Source organism: Ischnura elegans, chromosome 7 (assembly GCF_921293095.1).
Source record: "Ischnura elegans chromosome 7, ioIscEleg1.1, whole genome shotgun sequence".
NCBI lineage: Eukaryota > Metazoa > Arthropoda > Insecta > Odonata > Coenagrionidae > Ischnura > Ischnura elegans.
In genome coordinates, this window is record NC_060252.1 from 4,968,607 (window position 1) to 4,995,731 (window position 27,125).

The window sequence follows — 27,125 nt, forward strand, 5'->3', positions numbered from 1 at the left end:
CGCTTCCTTCCCGGATATTCACCCCCTGAAAATCGCTCTCGACTATTTCTCCATTGCTATCGAAGCAGAATTCGTGGACATAACAGTAAATCATTCCGCTGACACCAATTTCCTCTCAATGCAGCGCTCTCTCTTGGCTTGACAATCTCAGGAACATCTGGAACGAATTGCCCACTTCATGAAAATGAAATGAATTTTTAAAGCCCTCACCTGAACCTCACTCGATACGCTCCTAAGGTTCAAATGTAGCTGAAGGAAATAATTCATGTTCGCCAATGTCATCAAAATTTGAAGCAGAAGAAGTTGTAAGTTTCCAAGGATATTTCTCTACAGGCTTAGCAAGACAACCTCAATCAAAATATGTAAATATAAAAAGGCATTTGAGGAGGTATCTTTGTAAAACCTTTGGCAAATTTTGGCCTGTCGTTATTCAAACTACATCTTCAGAAACAGCATCCACCTTCCGGGCACACGGTTGACTTTTCAGCCGACGCGATGTGTGCCCGGAATATGGAAGATGGTACTAGACGTCGTGGAGAACTGCGGAATAATATTTACTAGAAATTCAATTTTAAATAGAGATAAAAATGAAGAAAAGCATCTTTCGTCGATTCAAAATGAACTTGGATAAGAAAACTATAAAGAGTGAGTGCAATTTGGATAATCAGCTTCCAATGACCAACTGACAGTACAAAGATCAAGAATAACAGTTGATAAACACCTTTATTGCCTCCTTCTTTAAAAATACTTTGAGAATGAATTTTCGGCTTCAAGCGACGCAGGTCACGATGCGAGGCCTTCGTTGGGCATCGGAAGTCTGCAAGTCGTGCTATAACCGCTGCAGGGCGTGTTCGACTCCTCCATTCAAGTTGTGTTTTGCGCTCTTCAATGGCTTCCCTAATCACACGAGGGAAGTGCGTATGCCTCCCCACGCGATGACCACCTTCAATTGTTTCACTCCTTTCGCGTGCACTCTGATTCGTTCATTCTTTATTTCCTGAGCCGATCTCTCTGATTGAACTGCATCATTACGCGAACTCCTTTGCCAACTTCAAAATCAACCAATCCCATACCGACATCAACTGTCTCCCGAAAACCCTCGAATATCTTAAAAATAAAATCAACTTAATTGGGCGTTAGTTGGTGGAACGATGAAATGTTCATCGTGAAACAAAACCCAGTTTCCACAAACTTTTTATCATTAGCTGTCAACTAGTTTCGACGTTTATACGGTCATCTTGATAAGTCTGGATATAAGACGGAATGAAGTCTTCATAATGACGATATAAACGTCGAAACTAGTTGACAGCTAATGATAAAAAGTTTGTTGAATAGTACTGGGTTTTTTTTCACCATGAACATCTTCAAAATATAATCGTGACACGAAATATACACTAATCAGAGCGAAAACATGCTACTCCACAAATTTCGGCAGTAAATATTTCATACATATTTTAATGTCTAAATATGTAATAAATAATGCGTTTATCAAACGATGCAATTAATAACTTTGCATTTTCGAGTGCTAACCTATTTTTAAGAGTTCTTTGTAGGTTTGTTTTTCGACCGACACCTGAGGCCATTTATGTCGCAGGGAAGCGATTCTGGAGGGAATCCCAGTGCCCCTATAAGCCTCTTCTTGACGAAAGGCGCCAAAGGGACCACAGGTTAACGTCCCATCCGACGGACGGAGTGCTGTACTTGAGGGACCATCCAAACAGCACTCAAGTATTGATAGGACATGGTATGTATTGATAGGACTATGATAAGTCTCTGCCACCGCCGGGATGTGAAACGGGGTCGGCGGGGTGTGATGCTAAGCCACCAACACCAACCAGAACCCGCTGAGAAATCGTTAAGGCATTTTTGAAATCTAAACACATAATCGGTTATTCATTCCAAATAATTAAAATCGATTTAGGGCTAAATTTGGCATAACTTTTATCAACTAAGAGTAAACATTTTTACATCAACTCTCAGCACGAAATGCTTAAATACGTAAGAATGTGGAATCGTGATGGTTGTGTTTCGCCCCTCTTTAAAGCCTGAGGAAGGAGTCATTCTCCCGCGGAAAGAAATCAGGCCCTCAGAATGTCAACGTGGAGAGTCTGGAGAAGGAGGAGACCTTGCGAACGAAGAAGCGACGACGACCCATCACAGCGTTCTTTGGCGCCACGGCTATTCATGAGAAACATCGAAATATAGATTTGAAATGAAACATCAACTATTGCTACTCAAAAAGGAGCCTGGTATTTTTCTCTGACGAATTCCTTCTTTAAAAGATGATCTTTCATCTTGAAATGTTTTCAAAGGAGCAATATATGCAGTTGAGATTCAGACAAATGCTGGCAAGAACTTACTCAGCAATCTCTAAAAAATGTAGAAATGATATTTTCATATTAAAGCATGCTTTACTTAACAGAAGAGGCAAAATACATTCGGTCGAGTATGTGTTTCCGTAATAAAAAGGCTAAGTTTATTCCAAATAATCATTAAAAACGGCTAAAGTAGACAAACTGTTGAGATTTGGTGACTTTTTTTATCAATTAAGTATGTAAATGTTTGCATCAATTTTCAGCGCAAAATTTTTAAATTTAAAAGTACGCAAAAATGGGGAATTTTCATTTTTTAGACATCCCCTTTCCACGCGACCCCGACGAGGCTATCATCCCTCGGCGAAATGAAGTTTGCACAGAGCAGGTCGAGGCAAAAGGGAATGAAAGAAAGAGCGGCCATCACTACGAGGAGGCACGCCTTCCGCCATGCGTGCGCTGCCTTTGCGTATTAATGAGTCCCTCGAAAGACATCGCCTTCGCTCTCGTCGACGCGAAGCAATCACTCCATGGAGCGCACCTTGGAAAAAGCAAAGATCACACAGCACTGAAAGAGATGCATCCCCAAACCCTCCGAAAATGACTGAAAAAATTGCGAGAGCAACGCCACGTTTCTTACTGCGCGTGGCGTTATAAACAACGTCTCCAGGTGCATGAGTCAACAAAGCGCTCACCTTCGTCGCGTGGAGAGTTTCCCAACACCAAAAATTTGAGAAATACTTGAATAAGATGGTACACCACTCAACTTACCTTGGAGTTGCTTGAATAAAAAAAACTTCATTTCATGATAATAACAACTTAGATTTGGCAGATTAAAAAAAATAAGTATGACGCCTTTGAGGATTCGATTTCAATTTTCCGAACTAAATATTTACCCCTCTGATCATTGACATTGAGAAATTGAGTAGCAATTCATCATAAGTAATGTCGGAGGCACATTTCAATATGGTGGCGAGGAGGTGACTTCGACTGTAGCACTGACGTCAAAGGGAAAGGTTTTCGAAATATAGGGCGACAAAATAGAGAGGGAGATCAAATATCTCTCTCGAGGAGTGTTGGAAATCCAGGGAAAAGATAAGTCTCACGAATATTTCAAGAAAAATATGGGACACCTTAATCAGCCAGTTCTATTAGGCACGATGAAGACAATAGTTGCGGTTCCAATGGAAAGGAGGAACGAGAAAAGAAGTCCTGATATGATACACATGACAGGCGATAAGGAGGATATCGGCAAATGAGTGCATACTGACGAGAGAATTGTGAGGAAAAGAGCACACGAGAACCGAAAAAGTGTTGACGGTATGTAATAATTCCTTCCTTCGATATCAGTTTAGTAGCCAGCCATAAATGCATTCTCCGATAAAACTCCCTAATAATGGATCACTTCGGGCAGTGCAATTCTTAAAAAGCATTGAAATTGACAAATATTTCACCGCCCGCAGTTTATCAATGAAAACAAATTTTATCTTTGCTGACCGTACGACGGGTCGATGGGCTTGCATTAAATAACAGAGCTCACTTCACGAAAATTGTGCCTTTTCTTTAAGAGGCGCAAGAATATATGCTTGAAGAGATGGCAAGTAAAAGCAGGCCTGGACCTCGCTGACGCCCACCCACTGCTGTTTTCCTAATCGACGCACAATAACTCAAATTCAGAAAACAACAGACGATTTCAAGCGTGAGCATATCCTATGAGCATATCCTTAAATCAATTGGCACAGTTCTGTTAAAAGCGCATAAGTAAGCCGATGAAGATATTCTCCAAAGAGCCAATAATAATTAAGTTGACTAATTCTCATTTCGAATGGAAATCAAGATCAGAAATCTCACACACACACACACACACACTTCTAGCAACACCTGAAACGGAGGAAATAACAAGCGGCCATCGCCGCCTGAAACAACTGATGATCAAAATTCCAGTCCTACCCACAATGCCGTTGTCAATTATCGCAGCGATTAGAACGCAGTCTCCTCCGCTGGAGTCACTTCATGAATTGTCGTGTGAGATTGCCATGCTTGGCATTCCAGTGAACTCTGAAGCATGTTAACATGGTTAACGGCTCTTCCGAAAACGCCCTAAAATTCGCGCAACGTCGGGAAGTAAATATGTTCGAGGGGTAAAAGGAAATGAAGAAGGGAAAGTGAGTATAAAGCGAGCATAATAGGTCAATACAGCGCCCCCTACAGTACCCCCTCTCGGCTTATCCATCTTCCGAGGAATTTCCTTTGGCTTCCAAAAGACTCAATGAGTACGCATTTTCCTCTAGAAGATTGTTGCAATATGGATGAAAGTCAATATCCGTAGATGAATCTTTAGCATTAAAATCCCTGTATTCAATTTAAAGAGTAACTTGACAATTTATTCCTATTCTAGGTAGTGTTTAATGTATGGAAAAAGGGACTCGTTGAACTTCCAATCCTGTATTTGGCTAAATTTGCGTTGTCATCAGAATTTGAGCTCAAACAGGATGGTTCTCTCCCGGAAGTGACCGGACGCGCGTCATCAAGCAAGTAAAATCCAGGGAGAGAAGTTCTGAAAAATTATAGTTACGACTGTAACTAAAATATTAAAGAAGGAAAACCAAATAAATCTTACAGATTCAGCAAACCTTTGTTCGTTCACCATTAGTGAATCACCGGCCACTGTCCGCCCAATCACCCCATCGCAAAGTATTGAGCAGCACATTCGGATTCTCCCAGAATTTCACATCACTCAACGCCTATAAACGAATTTTAAGCAAGTACTCATTAGAGTATTTAAATGTACTTTAATAATATCTTAAAAACCACTGACACTTTTTTCTCATCGTCACACATGCTCATGGTACATTTATTCCATTCAAGAGATGTATAACTCCATTTTCATGGATGTTGTTACAGAAATTTCTGTCATTGATCACTTTATAAGGCTCAGAGATATTTTAATACTTATATACTTGCAAAAACACCAAAAAAGCAACATTAGAACGCGGAATTATATTTATTAAAGTATTTATAGTGCACTATAATAAATCAATTAAAAGTGCCACACTTCTGCTTCTACGATAAAGATATCAAAATACTAAAATATCATATTTGCAGTTAATTCAAGGTATCATAGTATAAAATCAAATGAAAATAACTCACATACGGGTGTATGCCGCGTGTCGTAATGAAGATTGCCCCGACGTTTCTTGACCGACTGACTGCTGGTCACTTTTTCCAGGAAATATTATTCCCTTAAAAAAGTGACCAGCAGTCAGTCGCGAAACGTCGGGGCAATCTCCATTACGACACGCGGCATACACCCGTACTATGTGAGTTATTTTTAATCATCATGAGCCGCGAAAGCTTTAATCAAGAAATTTAAATGAAAATAATCAGAAATTGGCAATTTCGGCCTAAAATAGCCGCTATCAACAACTCGGGCATCACCTCCTGATTTACTCTCATACTTTTAAGAAAACATACTTTCAAGCTTTTTCTAATTTATTCCAAGAATTATTACACATGAAATTACGTATTTGATAAAGTTTTCTGTGCCTTATGCTGTACTTATTTGAACTTTGAAAAGAACCTACTCGGCAATTTGTTCCACTCATACTAAGGCTATGAGAATATTCATATATTTTTTTTTAAGTTCCTATCACGATTCGTATTTAATGCGAAAAAACTCCTTGCCGATTATATTCCAAGTAACTTCTCAGCGATCAGTTCATAACCACCAACCATCTAAGGAGACGGTCTAGACCAAATCTACGAGACGCGGCTCATAAGGAGCCAACTGCATTTTGATGAGCTCCTCGTATGTGTACCCACTATTCCAAAAGCGACTTGAATAGCGGCACGTGTGAGAGGTTTTCCTTGAGGAATAAAAGGCGCTCCGAAATTGAAAGCAACGGGAGATTAGCTCGGGTGAGGAGGAGAGCGAAATGAATCCGAGAATGCAGATAGATGTCCCGCCTCGAGAGCATCCACTCAAATCCGATCACGTCCCGAACAAAAAAGAAAACTCGAACTGACTGGTGACACAGTTTTAAATCCGCAGGAGGGGAATGAGGGCAGAATATTCTTACCCCATTCAGCCAACCAATTTACATCTTAAATGCTGGGAAATCATCATGGGAAAAATAACCCCCGAAGGTATAGAAGCAGTATTGATTCACTTAGACGTGAGATAGCGAAGAATTGCGAGTAATATGCACGTGCAAGGACTGCGTTATTTCACGTGATTTCGACACACTATGCAATCCGACCATCTCTCATTACCCTTCCAAAATTCGGCGCGAACAATGAACTCTATTGTTTATAAAAAAAATTCCTATTTTCAGAATTATAATACAATTAATACGATACTATTCTCGATATTTTTATTTGAGCAATTCAGTCCACAAATGAAACGACTACAACTCTGTTTTGATACAATTATTGTATTATAAAATATATTTTTGAAAAGGTAAAAAATGACATTGCAACTGCCATTCATTGTTTATGATAATTCTCTAACCAATGGTAATTGACGGTAAATTTGAAACTGGGCATATCCAATATCGATCTAGTGGAAGGTAATCATGGGTAAACGTGACCTACTTGAAAAGAAATAGTTGCTGATAATTTCATTTATCTCGCTCAAATGTAATAGCATGAAAAATCATTGGAATTTTATTTCCCTTTACTACACATTGAAAATATATTAACATAATATGAGAATAAATATAGCCATGACAACTTTAAGTTAACTCAAGATTCGTATTGCCAACCTGGCATTACTCACAGAATTCCAGACTGGTACGATCAATAGCATAGCATAAATTTAAGTGTATCAATATATCTTCATAATAAAGCATTACCGTTCAACATTATGTATATGGTACGTTGCTGTTCTAACATTCCACGTAATTTTTCCCGTCACTAAAATACTAACGCACATGAATGCCGGTATCGAATGGACATTCGTCCCGACCATCACTTCAACTTTAATTACTAAATTCTTTTACTTAAAATGTTGTCAAATGATATAACTTGATTTTTATTTTTGCCATTAGTTTCAGTCTCACTCCTCATCCAAGAAAAAATTATTAGCGATTAAAGAGTATCCAATAATTTGGTATTGATATTACTCGCACATGAATCGATCAAGATCATCATCCTTGCAAAAGTTGCCCTACCTGCTCTGATAATTCAATTTATCATGCTCCAACGATTACGCAAAAAATCGAAGTGGTATCTAAAAAAAATGGCGACAGTGAATTATCACATGCAGGACATTTTTTGGAAATAAATTCTGAATCAGGCAAGAGGGTTACAGGAAATTAGGGTTTAATAATAGTTTATTCCTCGCAACGCATTCCGAGGAAATTCCGAGATAGACAAAATATCAGATAAAAAATCAAGTGTATTGCGTTTCATTGACTTTGTCCTATGTTTATTGTAAGTTGGTGAAAAAAATCCAAAGTTAGTTCCATATGATTCACTTCCGATTTTCAAAAAGTCTTATAAAATACGTGAATCTTTTTTATATTTAAATATAGAAAATTAATTTATTTTATTTTCTAAAAAGCATGTCCTTAAATTTAAAACAAAAAATTACTTCACGGAAAAAGACACGGAACGAAAGAGTCGTGTTCACACAATACGCGAGAATAAAGAAGGACAGAAGGAAGAAACATATTTTGTAATTTACGAAATCGCTGAAATGGGCCAGAGGCTATAAATGTCACTGTATTAGATCTGGGTAGGATTCTGCACATCTTGGTTCCATCTGTTGAACACTTTTTGATTTGCGAAGAGAATAAAAGAAAAGCGTTTTTCTGAGTGCGAAACATCAAATGCACAATGTCACTAATTCTTTCAGCGATCTCATTAGAAGCAGGAGAAGAAGAAAGGCGATCGTTCCTTTGAGGAAAATGCGGTGAGGACGCGTTGAGTCCTTCCAATTATCGGTTGGACCACCGAATCATTATGGATGCTGCTCTGAAGACTTCGATGGGAGGCGAATTAAATACCGCACGAAAGAAATCCACCCGCGACAATCATTGCGACACTACAGCGGAACTAATAACTTGACTCGGATGACGCAATAAATAGGACGAGAGCCAAGACGACACTGCCGCGCCCTCCACACCCAAGGCTAACAAGGGGAGCGGCACAAAAGTGGCTCTCAGAAAATCAATCACACTTTGTAGTGTTGTAGAACATCGGGAGCTGTCCACGAATCACCCTCCATATGGGGTTACATAACAATTAGTTTAAACAAAAACCGCAGTTAAATATTTACAGGTTCATTATATTCCCTTATTTATCTCCTTCCACTAGGATCGGTAGTCTATTAGGCACGGCATGCGATTCTTACCCGGAGGTCCTATGTTCGATTATAGTATTCGGCGATTTTTTCATAATTTCTTTCTACCTTTCATTTCGCAAAAGCCTGATGTTCATCATTATTTCCATGATTTTCAATGAAAATTTTATTTTTCTGCATGGAAATCTTTTTCTGCAAATGGGGCAGGGTCAAATATTTTCCCATTTTTTCACACGGGAGCCTAGTTTCAATTACGTTATTTCCGTGGCGGAAAACGAAGCTTATTCGCAATATACAATGTTTGGATAGTCTAAATTTTAATTATTTGACCGAAAATGAAATGAAATTACTCGAAGAAGCGTAAATATATTCCACTGCTTGCGGATGCACGACTCCTATTAGCAAATACCTTTTTATCGAAACTGGAAACCTCAAAACTTAAAGACAGCAACTATCACTTTCGTGCCCTTTCCCCTGCGATAGGGTACGCATGCAAGCGTATAAAGGCTCATAAATACTTTTGGAAATGAACCGCTGAAATCCGAAGAAGACCAGCCGGGGAAGGAAGCGTGTCTTCTTCCGGAGTTCCGGACGGTCATCTATTTTTTTAGCAAGCGGTCGCTCAACTGCAAACGAGCCATCTATAACTAGAGGCTCCCGAGAAGCATATTGTAAGTAAATTATGCTTTTACCTCTCCCCGAAAGTGAATTAGCAATTCTTATACGTAAAACATATTGCTTCGCGGTCATCATTTTCCTTTCCAAATCAGTGTAGTGCTGAAATTTCAGCTAATAAAGTAATCCAATTATTAAAATTTTAAGAAATGAGTCCATATTGCAACATAGAAGGAAACCAAGTACATGTGAAACTTAAAAATGCTTCGTGTTGCGACACCACTAATAATAGCGTCATTTAAACTAGGCTTCCGTGAGAAAAAAATGGGAAAACATCTGACGCTGATGCAGCGCAGAAAAATACTTTCACGCAGAAAAAAATTCATGGAAAATCGTGGAAATAATGATTAAAAGCAGGATTTTGCATCATGAGAGGCAGAGGAAAATTATGAAAAAAAAGTACCACATTCAAGAACTCAATTTAAGACCTCCGATTGGGAGTCGCATGCCGTAACCACCTGGCTACCGCTCCAAGTGAAGGAAACCTATTCATGAGGGAATGTAATAATAGACCTGTTAATGTTTTAATGCGTTTTTTGTTTAAACTATTGGCTATGTGAGGGGGTGATTCATGGTAAAGTTTGATTGGACCCTGAGAGCAGGTTTTCGAACATTCCCCTTGTGAGACTAAGCTGCCGTGGAAATGAAAAAAATTAAATATAAATGGAAATCTAGATTGTCAGGCGCGATTTAGAATGGATGGCGCCCAGTTCTAAAAACAAAGATGAAAACTTAAAATATTTCACTCGTAATTGAAGGGAAACACGTGCTTGTCGGGGACCTAGGACATAGAGACACATGTTCTCATCACATTTATGGTACTCTGGCACAATATTTAAAATTTTATCCTTTTATCTTTGAAATTTAAAAAAATGATGGACTAATAATATGAGATACTTGGTTTCATCGTAAGTAAATCAAAGGAAACCGGTCAAATCCATTCTTCTCTGAGCTAGCGAGGTTGAAAATCGAATTTTTTCTAGGTAATGCAAGGAGAGTGTTTGGCCCCATTTATTGGCCGGCAAGACGACTAGGTACTCTCATTGTAAAGAAATATTTACCTAAGAAATTAAATACTTATTCTTGTGTGCTAGGTAGTTTTCGCTGGAAAGTTGCGTGGTGACAGGTAAGGGAGGACGCAGGCAAATTTCGCTCTCTATATCCTTCGTTGATCCAATTAGGATCCTAACAAGGCTGACACTGCTGTGCGAGGAGGAGACGGAAAATCGATGCCTCAAAGAGGATTGTGTCAATGGGATGATGTGGTCGGGCGAGGCCGAATACTTTCACCGAATTCGACCCCGAAAAGAAGGAGAGGGCTTCCAAGCGAGGGCCAAATCCACACCCTCCTGGCCCAACCCAATTATATTCCTCACGAAAATCATGAGGCAATAAGGTACTATGGCTAGGTTCTCCAGAGGATTTTACATGAAAATTCTCTTGATAGTTCAATGAAAGTGGCAACAAATATTTTGCACAGCTTTCGAAACTTCTTTAGTGTTTCCAGATACACTCATTGAAATTCTACATGATTATACTGCTGAAAAACATTTTCAAATCTAGCTTAAAATCCCTACATAGAATACAGAATATTTTATCCAACACCCTTCCATTAGGAACAACAGAAAACATCGAGCAAGTTTATTGTAATCCCTTCGAAAACCCTTCCGTGCTGGAGTGTGTTCTGCAAAGACTTTTTCATCGATATTCGCGACCTTTTTAATCAATAAATAGAAACTTTCAGAGGATTCTTTAAATGTACTCTTTTTAATCAACGAATGGTCGACAAAGTTTTTGCAATATTCATAAAATCTTCGATCAGTCATTCACGGTACAAGTTACAGGAGTTGGAGAAGTGAGTAATTGGGGGCATTAAAGTGGTGAGGGAGTATTCACTCACTACGGCAGCGAACCGCCAGCATCCATGAATGGAAAAAGTTGAACAGCACTTGCTACACCTAATACGCCGTAACACAACCACATAGTGGGCTGTGAACCTGCTGACTGCATGAATTTTTGAGGCAAAGAATACGTATAAAGGAATGCTACAGAAACGTAGCAATTGAATAAATACCCAAAGCACATATAAAAATTATGCGGCCCAACAAATTAGATAAACGTTGCGTAAACTGAAAAATAAGAAAACCTCACGTTCTGTCGTTCGTTGTCTTCCACTGAACGCACCCCTGTGTTACATTTGGTCAAGTTAATGAAACTGATTGACTACAAGTGGCATCATCCAGGTATTTAGAGAAATATTTCGGAAAAGGAATCTTGCCTCATGCGGACTCTTGCCCCTCACTCCCCTGTTCAACTTCATTCGCCAATGAAAGGTCACTGGGCTCCCCTTGAATGATTATTCATGGTTATGAAATGCACAACAGAAGTGAGCCATTTCGATTATCGCATTCAAGTCAAGTGACCTAGGACCACGCTACCATTTTGACACTCTCGGCATGTTGGAACCTAAGTACTGACGTCACCCGCCGTCCACTCCATAAAACCAAACGAATGGTATTGGTAAAGGGAGAGTTATTCGCGACATTCGCACAACCGATGGCGGTGTGAGTGACGTAAGTAAGTGATGAGCATGTAGAGGGGTTTTGTGAAGGCATAGATTCTATCATTGGGGTCGTCGTTTTACTCTCACCCCCGAAATTGCAACTCATAAAAAGAATTCGGTTAGGGAATCTATTACAAGCAAGAGAGAGAAAAGAAGTATTTTGCAATCAGGCATCCACTCTTGAAACAAAAAACAAGACAAGGCGAAAGTTTCTGCTCATTTTCCATGAGTTGTTGACGTCATTAGAGTTTTGCTTCATTTGCTGGTGTTACGACAATCACTTATTGAGGAGAGAAGTTGCTCTCATTCCCACTACACAGTGATGTGACGTAACGAAGCAACAGTAATGGAATTATCGTCAACTATTACATCATTGGAATTTTTTTAATTGATACATTTATAGAAATTAATAATTACTTGTAATCCACTCAGAAGCTGGTGCGAGTAATCTTTACCATTCGGTAATCAAAATTGATAACTTGAAATGCCGAACAAGGGGAGCACACAAGAAGAGGATAAATCACTCATGAACTCCGCAGAGACATTGGTTTTTAAAAGACGATGAATGATAACTTTTTAAGTATTATTTTTTTCACCCCCACTTTATTTTTGCCAACATGGTTGTTTCTGCGTCTAGAAAATTGACTGTTTATGGTACAGATGAGCAGCAGCAAACTACATGCGTGGCGTTGGATCGGCCTTGAGCGATCCACTAGCGTGATCAAGATCTTTTGTGTAAAATAATGAACAAGTGTATATCGAATAATCTTGCGGTGTTGATCGAGCACTCTCGATTTCACGTGGTTCTGAAAATGTTTAGCCTGAAAATCAACATTACTTCCTCCGTATCTGGGATTAGTCAATGGAGGCCTCAAAAACTCATCGTCTTTCCTTTTAACCATTTTACGTTGCGGCAGAGAAGAATCGATTCCAAAGATAAGTTGACAAATTCACACAGGAAATTTGAACGCCAAGGTTATTCTTCGTTCTCTCCTAATTGGTTTTATTCTCTATCAATAACACCCACCACTTCAGCCGGTTTTTCCTCGCGATGCATTACTTGTTTCAACTTCCGGCTGCTATACTGAAATATTTGGGTCCTCCGAATAAATACCTCATCCAGATTTGCTCCTATCTCAAATACTCCTCATCATTTTCTAAATAGTATTTTTTAAATCGGTGATGGTTTCCTAGATTGGCGGGCGCCTCAGCCGAAAGGCAGTCCACGCCCAGGCGGCGCCGACGCTGACTGAGTCTGCTGAAAATAAGATCGTACACACTCGATATTTATCATCTGTTTTGCAATTACTAATGCTTTGAATAACATTTGTCATCATTACGGACCAATTCGCGGCGAAGAGACCATCGGTGTGTGGACGCCGGTGCTACTTGTACAAATAGGTGACTTGATGATTCTAATCACACTCACTGCAATGGAAAAAAATCCCCCTGGAATCAAACCGCGAACCTTATATTACCGGTCCACTGCGCGGACCACTTCATCATCCTAGTTCCTTAACTATGGCGGCAATTTTAACCTATTTTATATATTATTTCCACTCGATATATCAGGGATCGTAACGTAAATGGGAATATGGTCTTCTAAGATGCCACTACAACCATTGGCGCGCCCAAATGCAAGCCCCGCTTGTCGGGAAGTGTGGAATATTTCAAGGCTGATGCGTGAACGGCGGTGAAATTCACAATGATAGCCATGCAATAAATGCAATGTAGCAATTTACAATTAATGTGAACTTCGCCGCCGTTAACGTATCTCGCGTGAAATATTCCGCATCGCGAATAATACAAAATCAACTCATCCTAACTTCCATTGCATGAAATTAATTCACATTAGAAACTATAAAATTAAAGTATTTCCTATTTTACTCTCCCTGAGAAGGATCTAGGACGTTTATGCCCTGGAAACAAGATCTGAATTAAACCGCTAGTGCAATGGCATGTCCTGGTTTTGCAGCCATGTACATTAGTGGGAAAAACAAGGCGGTACCCTATTGAATAAATACAAGCGCTCAGTAGAGACAGTAAAATTGACCACCTTTTCTTTTAAATAATTTCACACTTTGACAAAGAAGAATCAATATTAATGATAACTTAAAGATTTACGTTCCCACTTTTGCAACTTTTTACCGCTCAGCATCATGATATTTCTCCAACAAGTATAACCAACTTGTCATATAGTAGCAATAATGAATCAATGCCTAATCTTCGGTGGAAAGGAACTATAACAAGTTATATAAAATAACAAGTCGTTAGTTACGGTCCCATTCCACAAAAGTAGAGTGATATGTAACTATTGCAGAAGTAATTTTAGTATCGCAAGATTTTATGAGATCTAAAGAAATGAATCCTGAAATACAATTTTCAAGATAGATTTAAATATTTAATCCCATGTTTTTTATCCATTGATACAAGTTTAACTGCTTATAATTTGAGAATCACGTTCAAAACTCTTCCATTTGAGTAGTTGGTGACGTAATCAAAGTTTTCCTTTAACGAATATAACTTTGATTCCTGGAGCACACACTCCGCATAGTTTGCAACAAGCAAGCCGTCGAACCTACGCTATTTCAGATATTACCAGTCTATCAGTAACATATACATTGGCTCCATTTATGGTAAACTCTAGGGCTCAGAAACATGGATCATCGCAAAACCTGACCAGGAAAGAAGAGAGGCCTTGGGGAGCTGGTCCAAGGTTGGTCGTGGAGTGGAGGAGGATGCTGGAAATGTACGGATATGGTGAGAAATGAGGAATGCATTAAAATAGGAGGAGAAAGCACACTGTGAATCGCTGTGCGCTAAGGGAGTAGAACACTGTGGATTGGCCACGAAATGAGATTCACAGCAATCACGTGGGAATCATAATGGAAGGACAAATAGATGGGAGAGGCCCCAGAGGAAGACATGAGTATGCACTTGGGGCAGATAAGGAACAGTGAAGAATGTGGACGAACATGAGAAAACTTAAGGAACTGCATTGATGAATAATTATTAGTGCATTCCATTCTGGGATTGCAGCATCTGAACTCAATCATGGATGAAATGATATCATTTGCCATTTCATTTACAACTTCCCCAAAAAGCGTACATTTCTAGTGGCCATGCCCCCGTGTTGAGCGGATGAGCAAAAGAATTACACGGTTGAGTTCTCTACCTGCTGCGTGAAACTTTACACAAGAGTAACCAGTAAGATTTCCTGTCACAGCAAAATTGCGAACGTAGCTAATTTTTTACCAATTGAAGTAAAAATAACCATGTTCATCTCAGGACGGAATACAATTTGGCCAAAAACAATTATCACTTTAAAAAAGTGAATCAAAGACCAATTGGAAACTACATTCCCAGGATTATTCTGGATGCAAGAAGAATGAGCTTTTACGTTCATTGGAATTTCCACTAATTTGAAATCGTTTGGCCCTAAAATTATGCACGGAGTACAATGTTTGATCATTGGCTTCATTGGTTACCTTTTGCCACTGCCATTTCAGAAGTAAAGTGGTTTATTTTTTATAAAATATCGCTTTTATACTGTATTTCATTACATTCTGACATTATCACGCTCTCATTCTCCAATTTGCGTTGGAAATTCGTAAAAAATGATATCAGTGTGAAGGAGATTAGAGAGAGTTTTGTGGTAATTAGTAGCATTATTTTTTATTTGTCACTAAATTTTATATTTGTCATTTATTTCAATAAAAATGATACATTACAAAGCCAACCAATGTAATAATTATTCCACAGTTTCCGAGTTCGTATTGGCCAACAGTGAAACCATTGTTGCTAGAGAAAAAAATGAACCCATTAAAACCTGCAGGCGGGTGAGTGGGGCATTCTTTGGAGTTCTATGAGAACACGGTGAGATAAGGGTGTCGGCGCAAGAGACCTTTGCATTCTCAGACACGGTGGCGTTATTTCACTCTATCTCTCCGGTTTGCGCGTCGTCTCGACTGTTCTGACTGACGAGTGGGGGAGACAATGACGCAAATTACGTCCCAGACGAGTCACGGAGCGATTCCATTATAATAAATGATGGAGGTGGCCGCAGAGGGTGCGCCGAGTCAGGATTGGATGGACTTCGCAAGAAGGAGAGGCGAGAAGAAGACCCTCCAGCCACGGCCGCGGTGGAGAGCTCATTACTACCAGAGTCATTCCATCAGGCAAACTCATCAGGGGCAGCTCGGGGGCAGTCAGACGGGGCGGGGCGGTGGCGGGGCCCTCGTGCCGGGCGAAGTGGTAGGCCACGAGGTCAGGAGGCGAAGTGGAGAGGGGGGGCGCCACTAATTGAACACAGGCGAACTTACCTCGCTATTTTGCCTCGGCCACGGGATGCAACGGATCGCATCCATGGATACGATTTACATTTATCAAAGAATTCAACCGCTCGAGTTTTTAGCGTGAAAATCAATTTTGTTATTGCCTCCAGTTTAGTGCCCAGTAAATGGAGGCCTGAAAATTCATCACCTTTGCAAAGAAGAAGACAGCATACTCATACCTAAAGGCAAGCCCCTGTCCGCCCGATTGAGTTTTGCTGCCACCCTCGACGAACTTTCATCGATTCTCAAAAATATCCGCAAATTTCCACTCGAGAGGAATATATCATTGAAAAGTTATGAAACTGGCAGAATATTGATATATACATCATTAACAAAATTGCTCTTCCCAGGCCTATTCATGTAATGTTTACAAGCGAAATGAACATTACAAGAGAGGATGGTCCAATCGGCCTCTCCATTTGAACTGTCACCCTCCGCGCATTTCAATGGGATTACAATTGTCGCCACCCGCGTCGCTCACGAGCTAAGCGATCCCAATTCAACGGGAAATGGCTTATTATTTTGTTGGCTAACAATCAAAATGCATATTTTTGATGACGGGGTCTATCACTAACATGACTTTTCAATGTAATTCCAACTGCAAATACAACACTGGAAAATATTGGATCGCACTGCATTCATCGCTGCGCTGCGGAAAGTTTTGAAAACCGATTGAAAAGTGACCGAAGTGGCGAGGAACATAAAAGACCCTTCTATTGGATGGCCTCCTCTGCGAAGTCCCCTTTGAAGCTCGGATCACTTCGGGGACTAAAGTGTACTCATTGAAACGCATCGAAGGCGGCAGCTCCTTCACTAATCGACTGTTGAATTGGCTCCATTGCAACAGTCTCACTCATCACGAGTGCACGAGTGAAGGATTTTCCAGCAATTGGTCATAGCAGGGTGACAACCTAGGAGAAATCAATTATGCTATTTTCTCATGCAAATGCTAGGGCACAATTTTCTATTTAGAAGACCTCTACCGCTCAACCTTACGCACTTCGTCTACTTAGTGAAGTAGTATTTGCTTAAGCGAACGCTATTGTCTTGAAATATTCAGGTTCTTTACAATTGACTTTTGGTCAAAATTCGCCTGCATCTTAGGCAGTGGAATGTCTATATCAGAGAATATTCTGCCTGGAATTTTCAAATTTTAAATACAGGCAAAAGTTGACAAGGAGCAATGAGCTATAACCTGGAAATAGCAATATGATAGCTTAAGTTTCAAACATGTAATTACCTCAGGGAAAAAACTATTCGAGTGGGAACGAAGCGATCCTCAAAGTTTACTATCGAGGCGTACACATTTTGAAATATACTTTTGTGAGAAATTGGCAGATATTATTAACGAAAATGGGTCCATCGCAAATAAACATCTAAAATCCAATACCTTCCGAATATTTTGCAATAAAAAGTCTTGATTTTACAAAGAAACTTTTGAAGTTCTGAAGCATGATGGGGCATGCACAATATGAGCAGATCGATGATAATTTTCTATTTTACTGTTTTTCATGCGATATGAGCCGATATCATTCGAGCCATTTTAAAATCATTCGAACCAATAAAAAACATTACTATACATATTAAAATGATTTACATTGCACAATAGGGAAAATAACTCATAAAATGAGAAAGTTTTGCAATAAATGCTGATTGTCTTATAACTGCAACCTTTTTTTTTAATAAACAATGTATTCGATTATCAGGTAGAAAGATAGTTCAAAATGAAAACCATGCAGAAATTTTACAAACAATATCCGTTCATGTCGTCAAATGTCGGTGATAGAGACATAGATAATAATAAGCTGTGTGACATCACCATCTACTCCATTTCAGTTTCACTAATGTTTAAAAGATTATCAAGAACTACAGGAAACAATTTTCTTAAGTTATCAGCATTCATTACAAGTTGGAACTAGGAAATGAACTTTCATAATTCGTTAATTGTGATACTTCATTTCCAGGTATTACATTGAAAGACGCTAAAAAAAATATTCAATTTTAACACTCTTATACATACATGTGCCATTGGTTCACTAATTTCCTCACGTCAACAGCCCCTTGATTCTCCCTCTCATGAAAAACCATTCAGACCCGCTTCCTCTCTCATATAGAGCTTCGAATTTGGCTGGAATTATAACTGGTGGATATTACAACGTGTTTCATTCAGCATGGTAGTAATGGTTTTTATTATTAACGTGTTTTTTTGTAATTTTAATCCTTTCTCGATGTGTAATATGCCGAGAACTGACTCTAGTTTCTTTTCTTTTTGCTCTGGGTTGATTATAGATAGCACCCGCAATATGTGGAGAAAATAAAATGTAAATAATCCCTGGGAGAACGGAAAATTCTGATGCAGACTATGAGAAGTTGACTTCCATCCCTCCCAAAAAGTCATATTTTGCCTTTTGTCTCCACGTATTAATTGTTCGAAACGTTCAAAACAAAACATGGCCATCAACTTGAAATTTTAAGGACATATTATCTAAATGTCTTCCAACATTTTTTTGTGACGCAAAAATAAAAAAAATGCTTATTCGGCAAATAACTGAACTAAAATATTAAGAGGATAGTCAGAGATACATGCTGAAAATTTTAAGATGAAGGCATTAGTTTTTACGCAATAATTCGGCAATCTAGAACAAAAAACGCAATGAGTCTCGAAAAGAAACAGGTTAGGCAAGAGTGAGGCAACCTTCCAATGTTCAAATGTAGAAGGAGCCCTCAAACAAGCGTAATTTATAATAAACAATAGTTTTACCTCCGAAATCGGGTCGAATGCGGTAGTCGTAGTGGTCCTTGGCGAGGAGGCCGTCCAAAAGCGCCGTCACGTTGTTAGTGCTGAACCTGTAGTTCCTCCCAGCTGACGCCATTTCCACCGAAAGGAAGAAAAACAACAAGGTAACCAAGACAGCAGCATCGCGCCAACAGGTTATAGCGTCTTTGGGACTTTGACCCCGGACAACACCACAGGATGCAGCAGTGGTCCTGTTTAGACCAGGGGTCCTCACTCGAGCCTTATCCATAGCACTATTACCATCAGTTTCACCCGATCCGCTACCCTCCCGCACCACGATGGAATGCACTAGATCAGTCGTCCCAGGCGACGGGCGACCGCAGGGCGACTTCGCTACAACCCGGCCCGCCGCCATATCATCGCACGGGCCATTGTTGTGGGGACAAAGATGGCGTCGGCCGTCGAGTTCAACAGGTGAATGGAACGTCCGGCACACGAGAATCACACCACTGTCTGCTGCCACGAAGCACGCTGCACTGCTATCACTCTCCTGGGTCATGACGTCTGCTCCCTGAGGCCCCCTCCTACCTTCTGGAAAACAGCCGTGGTTGACGTGAGAGCACGTAAGGCCTCGGCGGGAAATTGGTCGAATGGGAAATGAATTCAAAAAGTCCCTTCGTCCATCTAGTCGCACCTTCTTCACCTGTTCATTGCGCTTGAGCTGAAATTCTTATGAGTGCCACAGTGTTTTTATTTGCGCTCAGCCACGCACTACTGCCAAAGATTCGCGATAGCTCACACGGCCTGAGATGCTAGCATGACCCACTTTCTCAACAACAAGACTTTTTAGAGTCCCCGATTTAATCTCCTGTACGTAAATTTCCACCTGTCAGCGCTATCCACGATATCCTCTCGGTTAGAGGCGATCCTGAGGTTCCTGAAATCAACGGAAACACCGCTTCCATGTGCAGGGTATCACGTGGCGTCACGCCAGAGCGCCGATCCCAGCTGACCAGGGCTGCCTTCCTTCGGTTGCACCTTGGGCGGAGGACCTTCGCGAGGCCTTGGCAGGGCCCACGGCAGAGAAAAAGGGAAGGCGAAGGCAGTGGTGAGGGCGCACGCAGGTCGGAAGCAGCGTCCTCCGCCATGGAGGCAGACAGTCGCCGGAGACAGCAGAAGTCGCGGTCGCCCTCCGTTCACACACACACACAGCCCCCACCCTCTCTCCTCCATCCCTCCCCCCTCCTTCCCTTAATCCAACCCCACCCCTATCCCTCCCACTCCTCCTACCCCACTCCACCTCCTCGCACTCACTCCACCGAGAAAACACACGAAATGCTCGCGTCCCGAGCGAATCGTTCGAAATGAGCGACTCATAGGTGTGAAACGGATCATTATTACAACACACGCCATTGGCATTCCGAACTGAAACTACATGTACAAATAAATTCTGCAATAAAGTCTCTTTTGCACATTGGCCTAAATATATCTTCCTGTTTATGACGGGGATTTCATCCATTGTTGTGAAAAATATCATCGCTATTATTTTGTTATTATGAAGTAATTAGTCGAGTCAGGTAAGGAAGTAAATAAGTGAGTGCGAGGCAGAAGAAGTAATTGGAGCACGTCCGTCCGTGTTCACTAAGTGGGTGTATGCGTCGGTAACAGTAAAAATCGTGTCAAGTTAAATATCTTGTAAACATTAACAAACACATACAAGACTTTATATACGTCCTCCAATATCACTTAGCGGACTGTTAGCAAGTAATTTTATCGGAGATATCTTGTAATCTCACAAATTACATAACACCGCAACATGACTCAAGGGTGGTCGATAGAATTTCCCGTCCATCCCAATCAAAATGGTTACAGTGAGAATGGGCTATTTCGGGTTGGCTATCGGACAATGGGTCATTAGGAAATCATGCTCGTTCATCGCATCAGCAAACCTTTTGCTAGACCGCGTAATGGACTAAATTATATTACGCAAGCACGCCACCGAAATATCCAGCGTGATATCCTTTCAATTTCGAATTCGCACGTGTATTTGGACTATTTTCGAATATTCTGAGTATATACAAGATTGAATACCATTAAGATTAACTCCTGAATTTTCCCATACATTTATTAATATTATTCATAAAAGATGGTGGATTACTAACGGAAAATGAAATGGGTAAAAAATATTGTGAATATTTGGTGCGATTTGAGTGCGGTTACCGAGATATAATCCACGAGCAGTATGGGATGATAGAACATCCAACCCAAATGCTAAGTTTGGTTGGTAGATAATAGAACTTGAAAAATTTATAAGAGTCATTTAACAATCAATTCTATATGAGTAGATGAATGCTATATTAAAAGGAGGCATATTTGCTTCGAAAAAAGGTTTGTAATTGATTTCAGCAATTGGTCATCTATAATGCGTTAATTTAATCATTGAATTGCGTACAATGTTTCAGAAAAGTAATACAAGTTTTGGAAACTCCATTGCATAATGAAAATAGAATATTATTATTGTGTGGAATTAATTGTCACTATTTCTGTGATTGTGGAGTTCCATAAAGCGTCGGCCGCTACATCACTCACATCGATTAAAATACTATCATACTTTACCACGATTCAATGCAGCTACCCAAAGAATTTATCGGTCAGTTAGGATGGAATGAAGTTCTGGATGCTTGAAAAGACACGTGCTGCTCCATTTGTAAACATCTGCTCCATTTGATGCTACTTTGGAATGGAAACGAACACCCCTTCAACACTCAGATTCAGGCAAAAATCGGTATGAATGTTTGCTTCACCTGATATAAAATAAAAGCGTTTTTTTATCAATAGGGCAATTGAATATCGGGTATTTTCAGATAAGCAATACCCGGCAATACGAAATCATCAACGTCGTACTATACGGGAATGATTCCATGTTAACAGATTTCGATGGCGTATTTTTAAACTTGAATCTTTGCAAAATTCGAAACTCATACGTATTTTGCATCAAAAGTTTGAAATTCTTTCAGTTCACACAGAAATATATATTTTTTAGTCTGTCCGTGCAATGTGAAATAATTAAAATGAGAATAAATCGAAAAGATTTCAAGAAATATTTAAAAAATGAAGGTAGAGTATTTGCAATGAATTATTTAGTCGCGAAAGAAAGTTCTTCGGTAAAGGCTTCTCTAACATAGCAGGCTATAATTGTTATTTTAACCAGAATTAAAGTCAATTGAGGAAAAATATTATTTCATTAGTGTTAATCATGGTAAAAGTGAAACGCAAGTTTGTGAGCATACTACTTGTGATGGCAGGGGCGCAACTAGGAATTAAAGCTAGGGGGGGGTTTCAGGCGCAACTAATGATGGGGCGATTGGGGTATTGCATACCCTCCAGGGTTAGCGGGAGGTGCGGAGGCCTATCGCCGGAAAAAAATTAAGATAAATGGTTCAAAATGGTTATTTTTACGGCCTTCCCAGGGATATTTTATTAAACCTCACACTATTCTATAAGCAATATTAATCCAATCAGGTAAAATAGATTGAACTTAAAAATTTCTGTGAGCTCTGGGGGGGTTTCATCCCCCAAAACCCCTCTCGCTGAGCCACTGTGTGATGGTACTTTTGAAGGATACGAAGAACCGAATCATGTGAATGAACCATATCACGCGACCCGAACCTTCAAAAGAAACTCCTCCTCCCTCGCGTCTTCTCCGAGCGCGGCCGCCTGGCGACAACATCAGACCCTTTTACCCCCTCTCTGCCCCCCCCCCCCCTTCGACCCAACACCCCCCTTCCGCACAACTTAGCCAAAGGGCCACCACGCACGACACCGTCCGAGGGGGGGAGGCACCCCTTCCCTCCCTCCCCCCTGGCCAATCTACCTTCCCCCTTTTCAAATTCTTCCTTCTCTCTCTCTCTCGCACAGGGCCGCGTGTGTTTAAGGCAAAGCAAGGGGAGGGGGAGGTCTACGACTACAGTGGATTGGGGTGGGGGTGTCTGCTGGCAGCGACACCAAGTGGCCAAAGGGCGGACTCACGTGTAGGTGTGCCTCGGGACGTTCAAATGGTATCTAGCGGAAATTGCTTGTGACACTTCCACAATTACTCAGACAGTTCCATAATGTATTTTTCAGGTGATAATTTCGAGTGTGGGGGATAAGGGGTGGTGAATAGGGCAAAGACATGCTCGAAGTGTACCTATCAGGTGGAAATTTCTAATGGATCGCACAGGTTAGTTACAGAATTATTTCAGGCTATTTCATGATATCCTGGAGATTTCTTCCTTGTAAAAAGTAGCCACGATCACCAATTAAGTATCTTCATTTTCACTCAAAAATAGAATGTTCTCTTTCTATTTTAACGATGCATTGAATACGGCCTATTTAACACTTGTCGGAATCTCAAATTTGAACATTTCAGAGCAGTACTCTGTCACATGCAAAATGTTTACTAGAATAATAGAAAACTGTTGGCAAAGTTATTCTATAAATGCCATGGGCGTTTCAAAACGATTATTTAAATTTCAAAGGAATGATTTGACACATTATTTCAGGATTTTGCACGCGAAATTAGGCTCACGACGTCTTAACTAATTGGAAATTCAAACGCTGCCAGTCCCTGAATGTTTAAATGAGCGCCCTAATGGGACGACCTCAGAATTAGCAAGCGAGGACCGCCACTGCTGGGGCCGGCCTCGGTAATGGCGACCTGAGGAAAAACTGAGTGATACGGACCCTTAAGATAATACATATTGCAAACATTGAGTACACCGATAGCGTTGCGATATCGTTGGCACTCCGAGAGAAAAGTAAGTTGTCTGGTGGCCCTAAGCGACAATTCTCTCCGCAGGAGTAGTGAGGACCCTTAACGCCGATTTATACGCATAATTAGCAATTAATTTACTTACGCAAAAAACAAAAAGTTATTTTCACACCTATGGAACTATAATGTACAAATTCACCGTGAACTGGACTTCATCTATGATTCTTCTGCAGTACTAACAGTCAACTGCAGCGTACACAATAGGGTAGTTTTCGTCATCAAAGAAAACGAAAGGCATTGATTGCGATTCGTTTCCCACCATTGGTGTATTCATAATATACAAATTACTTGGTTTTAGAAATCCCAGTTTAGACGAATGGTAATGGTCAATTTTATCCTCATTTGAAAAAGGCCAGATTAGCGCCCATGCGATGCCACTCCACGTGACGTCACAGGGACCTAGATTATATACGAGTAGATAGGAGTTTTACATCGTCTGAGATTACCAATGCATGCATGAGGCACAGAGCTCAGGGAAACATTTCTTAATGATCACCTTTCAAAATTGCCAATGGTCTGAAAGTTTCCTTCGTTTGATAGGGTATTAATAATCCTTATTTAAGCCAAGTGCTACCTGATAGCAGGGTACTCTACGCTACCGCCATGCTCGGCAGCAAGCAGCCTGCATCGTTGCGGCGTACATAGCCTCGTACCCAGGTGGCCTCAAACAGCAGCAACCAGACGTCACACGGGCTTTTCCCTGCATTCATACTTATCCGTCGCGTTTTAGCGCGCTTGAAAATTCTCACTTTTCGCGAAAAAAAGATTTCCTCACTTAAAAATATAACAGCGTGATATACGTACTCCAGGAGTTATACTCTTTCGATTTAGGCAATGAAAAAATAAAAGGAAACCACCCTATTGACTCTGAGTTGAGTTCATTATGGATGGAGTTTACTTCTCAGTTCCATATGACATGTTAGCCTCGGCGGTGGGGTAAAGTCCCCCAAAGGCAATGTAGCGCTCTTTTCTGTGGTGTGGAAATAAAGAAATGAAAATGCATGCCATTTTCCATCCCGAAACGTCGTATCCCGTGATTCAATGCTAGAGCTACGAGAACACGGATGAAAAGCGCACGGTAGGAACAGCTGAGACACTTTCGAATTTCACCTTCGCCATCCCGAGAATTCAAAATTCCCAACTCAACCACTCACTCACTAACCGTTAAATTGTCAGGTTACACGCAAACGCTTTGTGGGTATGAACACTAATGCATGGATACCGAAGTATCATGCCAATAAGGATAATTATTTGCCATTCTTTCTGGAAATGCGCCTTTACAGGTGAATATAGACGCGTCTTTTCCCGTGGCAAATGAGCGGAACTCACGATATGCGGCGCCACTGTCGGCGCACGCGCTTCGGATCAACAGTCGCTCTCCGAATCGAGCACATGGGGCGCTTATCTCCCGCTCAACAAACATCTTTTTATTCTGAATTACTCGCGAAAAAACAATACTATTCCTAACCTCCTAATGCTCAGGATATACAATATTGACCGTCGTCGACATATTTCTGTTTTTCAAAGTTAATACTTTTACCTTTTATTCTATACTAGGGGCGGTCATAGAACAACTTTTTTCGAAATTCAAATTTCGACGTAAGTCAAAATGCAGCCCGAAGAACAAAATGAACAGAGAAAAAATGTTGTTCCTGCAGTTTCACATCCTACGGAGGCACCTATTTATGTTTAGATTAGGCAACCCGCAACACATGCCCTATTTTTGCGCTATTTCGGCGATTAATGTCGTGATTCAAATGGTTTTTTTCAGCAGAATCTGCACCAGTCATGCCTGAAATTGTCGAGATAAGCAACATAGATCGAATACTCACGTTTTTTATACAATAATCGGTACTAAAATGCAGATAAACTTGGAAAATTTCTTAATTAATGGCATATCATTTTATTTGGTGAACTCATATGGGCATGATCTATGATGATGATATATAAAACAACAATTTTCTCCTCTCCTATCCTACTGTAAGGATCTCCTCGTCTCCTAATCGCCCGCCTATGAACTAATGTCAACGCACTGCTGAAAGATGTGAATAGCCCTGATGCCTTCATCTGGCGAATACGTCTTTATTGCCTGCACTATCCTTTGGAAGGAAGGATAGTGTTGTGGGTTGCCTGATCTCAACTTAAAAGGCCTTGGTGCCACAGTAGGATGTCAACCTACAGGGACAAAAAATTTTCTCTGTTCATTTGGTACCTCGGGCTACATTTTGGCTTACGTCGAAATTTGAATTTCGAAAAAAGTTGTTTTTTGACCTATTTTATATTGTATACAGTCTTTTTAATAATAAAGGAAGCACAGGAAAACGCTTGACAGAGACGACTCTGCTTGGCGTGTAAATTTCTAGGTGATAGAATATGTTAGTCGCTATTAATAGAAATGCTTTTGAGATGACGCATGCGTAGGTACTTACCACACAATCGGTCATTTTTGGAGACGTATTAGAAATCGCTCGAAACTTGCTCCATCATCGTGACATCTTCAGAGTAAGCAGGGTAGTACTTGAGTTGCCTCCACCTGCAATATTTTCAGTTATATCTGAGAAAAGAGTTAAGAAGAAAATTGATCAAGGGAGGGTAAACCCTGAAGCGGTCGCGAGCAGGCTCAAATAGTGACGAGTGGACACAATTCGTTCTGACTCTTCTGTACTGCTTTGACAATTATCATTTTCAAATTCACTTCTTCAGGAGATATTTTCGTGTGCCTTGAGGGGGATCAGAGGAGACCACGGACAGGACGAGGCGCAGGAAAATGCGGACAACGGTCTATTTATGCATCATGAGAATTTTGAAATGACAGAAAAAGTTTAGCTCGAGTAATCTGTCACCAAAAGAGAAGAAAGAGAGGAGCAGAAGAGAGTTCTCTTGAGAATTCGCCGCCGCGGAGAGGATGGAGGTGGGCCAGTCGCCAGGGGGCGGGTGGGGGGGGTAGAGGGGAGGGGGATGGGATTTATGGCGGAGGTGTGCGCGGATATAGAAGGAGGGAAATGCTCGGCTAGGGATATCTCGCTGGCTAACGACTGCCATCGAAGCAAAAGGAGAGAGCGCGCGCGAGTCAAACACATGCCTCCCTTGCCCAAGTCACGGTCCCATTAGACAACGGCTCTGCCCACCGAGCAAGGCGCTAGTTGTCAATTTGCATCACAAAACCGATAAAAAAACAAATGGATGAGAAATTAATGTCAATTAGCTATTGCCACTCAGGACCACTGACAGCGAGAGGGTGCTGACGTCAGAAACTCTCAAAGATACTCACTGAAGGAAAAGTAAGAATAGGGTACAACAAAAGTAATTAATTGACCCCTACACTTGAAGAAGTTGTACAAATCCATGATGGAACCAACTTTGTGCAAATGTAAATTTTTTACAACC

The 27,125-nt window shown here is 40.6% G+C and overlaps 1 protein-coding gene across 1 annotated transcript in view; it reads right to left on the minus strand.

Moving 5' to 3' along the window:
• Positions 1–20,082, minus strand: part of LOC124162493 (gamma-aminobutyric acid receptor subunit alpha-6-like) — a 63,935-nt gene extending 43,853 nt beyond the window's left edge. The window contains exon 1 of the mRNA XM_046539047.1: positions 18,950–20,082. Within this exon, the coding sequence (XP_046395003.1) occupies positions 18,950–19,484 (535 nt within the window). The 5' untranslated portion in view covers positions 19,485–20,082. The remainder of the gene's footprint in view (positions 1–18,949) is intronic.
• Between the last annotated feature and the right edge of the window lie 7,043 nt (positions 20,083–27,125).